Here is a 10,557-nt window from a genome sequence, read left to right as displayed (position 1 = left end):
AATCATCAGATGCTAGGGCAAAGTGAGTGAGGAGAAGGAGCTGTGGCTCTTGGGATGCTGCTGGCAGGGGAGTTATTCCTGGCCTCCACCTTTGGACTGTGTCCATGTCTGAAAATGCAACTACGCAACAGTGCCCATCAGATTGCAACTCTAGAGTCCAAATGCAACTCATCTCCCTCTTTCCCATTTTTTTCAAGCACAAATTTAAAAGTTTCTGAAAGAAAAACCAACAAACCAAACCAACAACAAAAACACAACCCCGAAACAAACAAACAACCCCCAACCTCCAAATTAGAAAGTGAAAAGACTGTTGTTCTCTCAGGGAGGCACATTCCTGATAAGTGTTGGGAGCCCAGAAATGGAAACACATGAACACTGAAATATGTCCATTTAAGTTGTAAATGTAGCATCCAGTTAGTTTAAATGTTTCCAAATAATTGTCAGTGGAGTGCTGTGAAGTTAACCTAGCAAAAGGGCAAAACATTTGGCAAGCACTGAGTTTTGACTCTTCTGTTGAGGACTTTATGGCTTCGAAAACAGCTGAAATGAAGCCTTGGCTAGAACCCAGCTTGGATTCTCCGTGGTTATAGCAAGGAGAAATGGTCATCCACAGTGAATACTTGGCACTCTTTCTGAATGTTGTTTTTTCTTCTTGGTGGACCAAAATGTATATCACAAAGTTTTTGTTATTGCAAAAAACTAATACAATTGATCCAAATGGTGTTGGTTATTCTTATTATATTATTCTCCTTGATACTTGTATTAATAGAAGAGGTATGACTGTTGCTTGGATGGAGATTACTATAATATAGTTCAAATGCTACCTCTTCTTATCGAAGGCTGCACCCCAAAAGAATAATAACAACAACCTGGAAGCCCTAAAGAGAAAGAGAGGCTTCATAGGAAGCAAAAGTGACTCATGAAAATAAACCATGTTTTTCCAATGGTTAACTACAATTGTCATCACTAACAAGTGTTTTTATTTTTAGTATGTTGTGGTGAGTGTTCTGTAGCTATTTTATGCAATAGCAGTTTAGAGTAGGGATGAACATATGCCAACATATTGCATCCAGTTTTCTTTTTTCCTGGAGCTGGATCTATACAAAAGGCGTTAGTTTTTTTCCTGACACATGCCTGTTACTCCCATTACATTAATGGGAATCGCATGGGTGGTAGGAAAAGAACATACTTCAAAGGCCTGCTCATCTGATTGTGAACACAAATGATTTATTGCCCTCGTGAATGACAAGGAGTCTCGGAAAGTCATTTTATGACTACTACTTTATGTCATTTTCTGGCTTGGAGTCATAAATTTATTCACTTGAATTACAAAAGTTGTGAGAATTCAACTGTTTTATTTTCTATTAAAAATTACCTAGCTTTAAACAAGATGAAGAAGCAGTTATGTTGATGTGAATTCTTTCAACAGACACAAAGCAACAGAGCCCAACTCATCTGCTTAGATAAATGCAATATTGATATGACAATCACTTTAAATAGCTACGCCCCTTATCCAACAAAGCACTTAGAGATGTGCTTAAATCTATCAATAGTCAACAAATCATATGAGAATAAACCTAAAAGTAACTACTGTGATTAAATCTCACTAAGTAAACAGGATCTGAGCAAAGTGCTTACTGTTTAAAGCTTTGCTGAACAGGGGTGGATTTCATTAAATGTCACCTTTTCATTATTAGACTGGCATTTTATAAACTAGCAACAACTTTATTTTGAAGTCCTCTTATAAAATACCAGTTCAGTGTGGGAAGCATGAGAGTACAGCTCCCACTGAAAATCTCCAAACATACTGAATTCAGATCATATTTACTGTGCTCTCTTCGGAAAATTATTTTTTTTTCTTCTGCAAAAAAGAAGTTTGAGGTTTTCTAGAAAAAATGAAATCGTTTTTTAAAGCTACATTTTCTGTTTGGTTAACAAATAATACAAAAATTCTTAGAGTAACTTTTTCCTTTTTGGGAGTAGGGGGCAACACAGATGTAAAGTTCTGTTTTGTTCATGTTTTTTTTTCTTTACTTCTCTTTCCAGTAATGTTGAATGTATAAAACTCTTGCAAAGCAGCGGAGCCGATTTTAATAGGAAGGACAAATGTGGGAGGTAGGTAAATTACAAAGTTCATTTACAAAAAGAAAAAAAAAAAAGAATGTAGCAAGCAAGGAAGAAGGACCCACCTCAGTCTGGAAATCATATGTTCTATGAAAAATTACAGTAAAATAAAGTATGAGTTTGGCATTCCCTGCAGAACTCTTGCTGCTGCAGTTATATGCCAGACAGACAGGTGCAGACCTCATTAAAGACATAAAAGCCATCCCACTCTCCCAAGTCTTCTGTTTTAAAAATATCAAAGGGTTTTTTCCCTTTTTGCTTCTCTTATTGCTTAAATTCTTGTGTTTGCGTGCCCAAGGCAGCACCTGCGTTATGATGGGAGGATTGCAGCTATTTGACATGCTTCCTAGAGGTTTTTTTCCCCATTTGAAGTGTTATTGTGCCTGTTGCTCTGCCAGCTACCAAAGGTGCTGTGAGAGACACCATGCTTTGCTCTGCCTCCCGACTGGAAGGAAGTAGCATGTATGCAGAGCAACAGCAGAGGCTGTCACTGGGAATAGGTTGTTTGCAAGACACAGATTGAGGATCTGTAGCCCGTTAGGCTTCCTAGGAGCACCAAAACTTCCTAATTTTGTTAAATTTGCATAACTTGGCATTTCATCAGAGGAACATAAGGCACTGATATTGGCTACTGGAAATCTGCAGGAATGCAGCAATTAAGATTGGTCATTATCCTCAGTGGTCTGTATTGGAATATGGGGTAACAAATTGTCACTTACATTCCAGGACACCTTTGCACTATGCAGCTGCAAATTGTCATTTCCACTGTATTGAGACACTGGTGACAACAGGAGCCAATATTAATGAAACAGATGACTGGGGACGCACCCCTTTGCACTATGCTGCTGCTTCTGACATGGACCGAAAGTAAGAAAGACTCTTTGTATTCCTTGTTTAAAGTGTTTTGCTAATTCAGTGTCATTCTGTTCTCTTCATGGTGCTATGCCATTTGAGCCAAAAAAATGATTCTGCTCACAAAGGAATTTCTCTCAGATGTATGCATAACTCCACACTGCGTTGCTCTGACTATACGCCAAATCCCCAGATGATGTGGCATTTCAGTTCTATGGTTTACCTTTGATGTAATGCACAGTTTTGCAACCACCCTGTCCTTCTAAACTATTTTCACAATGTTTTGTTTTCCTCTGTGTGGTTTCCTCGCAAGAGTAAACTCAGATAATTTTCTACATTTGCTTTGCAAGTCCATCAGAAGGGATGGAGCCAGAGGCAGCAGAAGGAGAGGTTTTCCCAGATGGATTGCTGTGACAGAAGAACATCTGGCCATTCTGACAGACTTTCTGGAAAAATGGGATAGATCTACCCATCAGTCTCTCTCCACTGTCAGAGCTGATAAAAATGCTCACTGTACAAACAGGTTGCTTTTTAGAGATTTTAAAAAGAGAGGCCTGGGGAATATCCTTTGGCAGAATGCAGTGCTGTTTTTATGAGAAAGGGGGAAAACAGCTGCAACACTTAGAAATCCTGTGGTTAGTGACTGCAATTTCTAATTCCCAGATAGTTGCATATTTTAGCAATCTCTTTCTTATAACATACTGTATAAAACAGGCTCAATTATTCTGTTGGTTCTCTCTTAAAACTGTTAGCAACCTGTACTTATTTTAGGTCATCCCATGCTTCTCTGTCTCATTCCTTTAGACACTAAGGAACTATTTTCTTGGTTTCTCATATAGTGAGGTCTGGTAAAAATACAGAATACCACCTCAAAGCCATTGCAGGACAACTTTGGTTTAACTTTATAGTAGAGGTTTGGGTACTATAGCAGAGGCTTGGTAGCTTCTTCATCATTCGCTGTGATAATACTGATATAAAAAATGTCTTCCCTATCACCCTCAAACCTGAACAGTGCTGGCAAGAAGGCAGCAGGATCTTCAGAGTTCTGTGCTTGGCATTACAATCAGAGTAGACTTGTAGGAAGGCTTTCACCACTGGCTGTTTCTAATTCTGTCTTGCCAGGGTGAGTTGTTACTTGGAGTGTTGAGACTTTTAATTCTGTGTGTGTTTTTTAGCTTTTGTCTCTTCATAGTTAAAGTTCCTGCATTTAAACGAGCTCTTATAGATGTTACTTATAGATGTATCTACTTCCATCTTCAATTTTAAATAAATAAATAAATAAAAGCTTACTTATTCACATCCTGAACACTGGCAAGAATATATGGCCTTTGTTTTTCCTCATAGACCAAACTGAAATTGATTCTGATGTGGTGATGCTGTCTTCTCATAAAATTTTCCAGATTGAGATGTTCTGGAAGAAGCTTTGTTACATAGATGAAATGCTATTTGCAGTCTGTGATTTTATAGGTCAACATGGTTTTTTTGCCTGCTGAATGACAAAAAACTTCCAAGGTCAGGCAATCTTAGTCCAAATTCTTAATTATTTAACTTTGGATGTGGGCAGTTAATGAGCAGTGAGAAGCTGGCAGTTAATGAGCAGAAAGGAGTCTTGGTGCAGTGAGGTTGCCCTACTATTTCAGTTATTTTGGTAATTGTTGTTGCTTGTGGTCTTCAGAAAGTACCCTTTCCTACAATGGAAATCACAACAGCATTTTCATTAAATAAATAATTACAATTCCTGATTAGGTACTGTTTCTCCAGATCATCACTTACTCTGTTTAGGGAATCTTATTTTGGCATCTCACTGATCTGTAGTTAACTGAAAGCAGATGTGGGTAGGACTTCAACATAGCACATGAGTACGGTCTATGAGCTTACAATGTTCATATTCAGGGGAGTTATTTTATTAATAATGAAGTTTTCTCTGAGTCAGTGGACATCAGACAGACCCTGGGTTTGTAGAAGAATCCATTATTGCTGGCACCCGCAGGAAGAATGTCAAATCTTGATATTACAAATGAGAAATTGCATATTAAAGAAAGAATGCACTGTTCTGCATTGTGCAGAATCCAGTCTGGAATATGCATGTTACATTGGGATTGAAATTAGCAAACCGTCCTTCTATAAACCTTTCAAGCTGGTGATCCATGATGACAGCAGTTTGTAAACGTATTCTGTGTTAGCCTTGGTGGCCACGAAAGATCATAATCACAAGCTCTTGATTGTAAGATCACAGATTATAGTCTTCTGTCTGCCGTAAATCCAGCTGGGAAGCAGAGATGCCAAAAATGATCCGGGTGTGCAGGAATATGAAGGCATGTTGAGCTCTTTGAAGAATCTAAGCAATCTGCCTGAGACATCCACACAGTGTTGCGCCAAGATATTTCACAGAAAGTGAGGAGATTCAGCAGCACAGCTAATGCAGATTCAAGATGACTGCTTTGGCATCAGTAATTAAAGTTTCTCTAAATCCTAAATGCTAGAGAAGAACTAGCAGGTTACTGTAGGAAGAAGCAAGCTGTGGTAATCTTGAGTTCCTCTCTGCAAAGGAAACAAAATGCACGATGTTGCTGTGAAACAGAAGGGTTCTAGAAAGCGATGGTCAAAACTGTTTCTGATAGAAAACAGAATTTTCTGGGGTTTTTTTTCTGGCATTGAGTTGCATTACAATAAACTACCATGTTGTAGTTGTCTCCATTGCTGGCAAAAGTTACTAGCTGCAGACCAATGCAATACACTCATTTAACATGTAGAGAATTCTAATTGTTGGCTGGAGGAGGTCAGCTCCTTAAAGAGGAAATTGGGGATGGGTGGCAGACCGTGTCAAAATCACTGGTATGATATTTTGAAAATAAGTTGCATTTTTCTGTCCTCTATGCTAAGAAGAAAGAATATTTTAGGTAACTCCCATGAAAATGCTGAAGAACTTGAAAGAGCCAGTGAGATGAAGGAAAAAGAAGCTGCATTGTAAGTTTGGTGTCATAAAGCAGTTAGACTCCATTTCTGGAATCTGCTCTGGGCTGAAGTTTACGCTGCTGTTGCTCATTCATTGCTCTGCTAAATACAATGCTTGGCTTTAATGAGGGCTCACCTAAAGAAAAAAGCTCTATGCTCTTCTTTGTGTGCATATTCCCTAATATTTCTCTTTCTGTGCTTGTGATTTCTTAATTGAAAATGTACTGCTTTGGTAATTTAATAATTCTTTAGTGTCATGCTCTAACTTATTTTAATGCTTTGCACTGACTGTGTGTATTTACTCCGACTGACATTTTCATCTAGCTGCTTAATGATTTTTTTTTTTTTTTGTTTTACAAATCCCCTTTTTCATATAACAGCCTTATGTTCACTATGAATTTCAAGCTATGGAAGAAAGTGCTAATAACAAAATGATGATTTCTTGATAGTATAAGAAAAATTGGCAGGAGCTATAAAGAGCAAAGGGATCCTTTGAAAAAACACGATTAAAAAAAAAACCGCCAAAGAAGAAAATATATTTATGTACATATATGTGAGGAAATTAACTCAGTTGAGTATTTTTCAGCTTACCATAGTGCATGTTTAGAGGTCAGTGGTCCAAGTTTTTACATATAGTAGTAGCAAATCTAGACTCCTTACATCATGGTACAGGGTTGTGTAGTTTTACTTCAGGCTTGGTAATAGAAAATAATTTTGTAATCTAGAGTAGCCACAAAAGTTGGGTTGAAGATTGTTTTTTATCAAGATCTTCAAAGATGAATAGGGATTTTCTGTTTCGAAAAATGATGAATATGGGGAGCTATTGGTGAAAAGGGGGAAATCTGTAAGTGATTTGAGGTGCTGCTGGACATACAGAATTAATTGACAGTTTTCAGTGCTACTCCTATTTGCACTGAGGGATGAGTCTTAAATATTGTGAGCTCTCATTTAAACAAGTGAATTGTCCACAGGTGTCTAGAGTTCCTTCTACAAAACGATGCCAATCCATCCATCCAAGACAAAGAGGGGTACAACACTGTGCATTACGCTGCTGCATACGGGCACCGGCAATGTTTGGAACTGGTGAGTACTCAGTTTGGAAGTCTCATATCTGCTAATATATATACGTGTGTGTGTATGCTTGTGTTATGAGCTCCCCTGGTGGTTGCTGTTTGAGTTCCTTGGATTTTCACAAATCTGTGAAAACGTGCAATATGGTGCAGTAAACTCAAATATATGTAACCACATGTATGTTAAAAACATGTTAATCTTGCTAATCCTGTAGTTGTTTAACAAGCTGGTGCTTAAATGCTCCCTTTGAGTGGAGTTTTTGTATGTTCAAATTACTTTTAGCTGTGATTAAAATATTCCTGGTGTACGTGTATGTGCCAGTAGTAAGGGGTAGTTCCCAGTGCATGACGGTGTATGTGCCTTCTGCAGCTGGCACATTATCTGACTTGCAAATTGAAAGAGTAAATAGCTTTTGTGAGCTGCATACCTGCAATGCCTTGTTGCTTCTGGTGAAACAATAGCAGCATCAATAAAGTTACCATAATCAAGATTAACCTTGTATGCAGTGTAACTGGGGTTTTTTTGGTTGTTGTTTTTTAATATCCTGGACCTGAATGATCAAAGATTGCATCTCATAAGAAGCCAAAATTTTTTAGCCAAAAATTGGATTTGGGAGGTGTATAGTATGGATTTATAGCAGTTTGTGACTTGAAAAAATAAGCGGCGTGAAGATGGGCATTAAGTGAACTGCTTGATATAGGGGTAATCCAAATTTATTTGGACAATATGTCCCATATAAATTTGGATAATGTCACATATAAATAGACTTCAATTGCTTAAAAATAAAAAGCTATAATTAGAAAATTGTATAGATATTCATGCTTTAGTAAGAACGCTGTGTGCTGTTTATAGTGTTTTACGTTGTTTGGTTCTTTTTTTGTTGAAGAGTCAAAGTACTTAATTATTGAAAAGGAGCTCTGCACAGCACATGCTGTTTTCACACCACATTTACCAGCGCTGTCGGTTACTGCTGCCACAGGAGAAATACTGCAGCTGGCCTATGTATGTCAAGGTCACAACAGCTAGGAAACCTTGACCTGTAATTATGCCAAGGCAGCCCTGGGTCAGAATTTCAGGTGGTATGTTAATCCTGTTTGGCTCCCACCTGCAAGCATGTATATTTAGGACACTTAAAATATCACTGCTCCTTTATTGCTTGTGGCAGCAAGTTTGGCCTTTCCTTGTTCAGAGCCTTCTCCTAAAGCTGATCTGTCGTGATTCTGCCCATGGGCATGGAGGTGTCCTCTACTGAGCTGGAACAAAAGCAAATGTTCTTGGTATTTGAAGGGCATATATATAGGGTAGCCTTCTCTGTGCTGTGTACAAGCCTACGCTTGTATGGCCACAGCAATGTGTACTGCAACCTTACCTGTGTCTTGTCACCAAATTCTTGCATGACTTGCATGAGCAGAGACCTCCATAAAAGCATCTTCACTGGGAAATTCTCTTTCAGCATTTGTATCATAGTCCCTGTGTGCCACGGAGCAGGAACAGAGTAGAGTCTCCTGTTACTGTGCGTGTTTTCTGGCAACATATCAGTTACAGACAATGACATGCTATCAAGCCTTAGTAGTGCTTAGGCTTGCCACACAAAAGGAAGAGCTAGGAATGCAGTGCATAGCAGAGGTATTGGGGTTTCTTTTCATTTTGGAGGGTGAAATGCAAACTGTGGGCTAGAGACAGCTGTGGAGCAAGTGTTCTGTATTTGTGTCTTCCCATATTTGTGACTGTAGCTGCAGTATAGAAACCCAAGGTCAAGCATCATTTCCACAGTTATAGTCATACAACTGTTTTGTGTACACCTGTGAAAGAAAACTGCTTTGAATTTTAGCCTTTTGCATGCAAAGGAACACTGTTGTGTACTAGGGTGGCTGCCTGAAGGTTTTGTGGGGACCAGGATTTTGGTGTTGGTGTTTAAAGGCTGACAGGCATTTCATTTTTTCTCTGGAATACATGAGCTAGATGTACCAGAAGGCATTTGTGCTTGATCAACAGTAGGACCAGGGCTTGTCGTCTTCGCACCCACTGCCAGAAAAAGGTGATTCTGTTTTGTTCATGTGAGCAGCTGCCCTTTAGCTCTAGTGAGTTACCAGGTCCTGAGTTTAATAAGTTTCCATTTGGTAACAGTGACTAACTAGTTGATACAGGCACCACCTTTACACCAATTTCTTTGCATTGCCTGGATTCAGGATGGCAAGAGGGCTAAGACCAAAGTTTTGAGTAGCTGAAAAGTAATTGTGCCTTGGGCATGAAATGGAAATAATAAACTAAACTAGATTTAGTTACTTACACCAACACGGGACTCCCAGATGTTTAGCCAATTGTTGATTACTGTGCTTCATCTGATGAAGTAGTGTCATCTATAGACATCGCAATCCTGTCATGCAATCAAATTGGTTTTGACAGTTATGGTTATTCATGGCTCTTTGAAGGCTGTATGTAAAACCTGCAATAAGTATTCATCTGGTGCAGATGGAAAGGAGCCTCTCTGTCTTGTGAAGCTGACTGCTGGCTTGGTCACACTTTGTTGTGCTCTCTGTGGCAGACCTATGACAAGGACTTTGTCATGAACCATGATCTTTATTTCTGGTAGCTATTAACCACAGCACATTGACTGCTCTAGTTACTCATAGTTGAATGAAGCATCCAGTAAGGTTTAATTGCTTGTAGGCATGACTTTTAGCTAAAGGCCCCTTCTCTTCCACATAACAGAAAGAACAGTAGGTCATAAAATTCCACCTTAGTCCTCAAGCCTTCTGTTTATCTCTTTTGAAAAATAAACCAACAGAGATCCAGAAAATGGGCAACATTCTTTGCCTTGTTACTCTCTCCTGAGCTACACCGGGCTCTCCTCAGTAATGGTGCAGGCAGCTGCTGATACCAGTTACTGCTGGATGTTGACTTGATGGGTTAGCGTGTAGAGTAGGCACACAAAGACAGCTGGTTATGTCCGAGGAGTACTTGGCTGGTTTTATTGCTGTATCTTGGAAATACATTTTTCTTGTTGTTTTTCTTGTCTGCAGTGCTAATGAAAAGGAAAATAAGATTTGCAATTATTTTTAGTTGCTCTTTCTCAAGGAACAGTGAGACCCTAGCAGCCCTAATTCCAATGTAAATATGTCTGTATTTACAGGGAGGGAGGGTTTTAATTTTGGTATCACATGTGCAATAAAAGAGATAAATTGGTCTCTTTCTTAGAAGTGCTAAATTTGAGCCACTAATTTGTATCACAGGAACTCTGACATACAGAATACTCCTTCTAAAATATTTCCTATCCCTTCCATCCTGAAGAGGAGGTTATTGAAATTAAACCATTATTTTTGCAATGCCAAATTTACTATTTTACTATTTTATCCCTTGGGTAAATATTTTTGATTTATTATTGATAGCTTATAGATGAAAATATTTAGGAATTATCTTCCCTAGAACAAGACAGTTCTTTATGGGAATAAAGTTGTTAGAGGAAAGAGTTAATATAAAGCTTGATATTATGCGTAAAGGTTACTAGTATTTCTCTACATGCACAATGCCAAACTTCAGCAAAATGTTAGGGAA

General features: G+C 38.5%; 1 protein-coding gene across 1 annotated transcript in view; it reads left to right on the top strand.

Annotated features, from left to right (window-relative positions):
• LOC104523658 (serine/threonine-protein phosphatase 6 regulatory ankyrin repeat subunit B) overlaps positions 1 to 10,557 on the top strand; it is a 75,217-nt gene that overhangs the window by 36,973 nt on the left and 27,687 nt on the right. Inside the window, exons 12-15 of the mRNA XM_029084580.1 lie at positions 2,047 to 2,115; positions 2,851 to 2,991; positions 5,860 to 5,943; positions 6,903 to 7,014. Of these exons, the coding sequence (XP_028940413.1) occupies positions 2,047 to 2,115; positions 2,851 to 2,991; positions 5,860 to 5,943; positions 6,903 to 7,014 (406 nt within the window). The remainder of the gene's footprint in view (positions 1 to 2,046; positions 2,116 to 2,850; positions 2,992 to 5,859; positions 5,944 to 6,902; positions 7,015 to 10,557) is intronic.

This window comes from Antrostomus carolinensis, unplaced genomic scaffold (genome assembly GCF_000700745.2).
Source record: "Antrostomus carolinensis isolate BGI_N321 unplaced genomic scaffold, ASM70074v2 scaffold11944, whole genome shotgun sequence".
Classification (NCBI taxonomy): Eukaryota; Metazoa; Chordata; class Aves; order Caprimulgiformes; family Caprimulgidae; genus Antrostomus; species Antrostomus carolinensis.
Note: the sequence above shows the minus strand (reverse complement) of the source record. Positions and strands in the feature narration are given on the sequence as shown.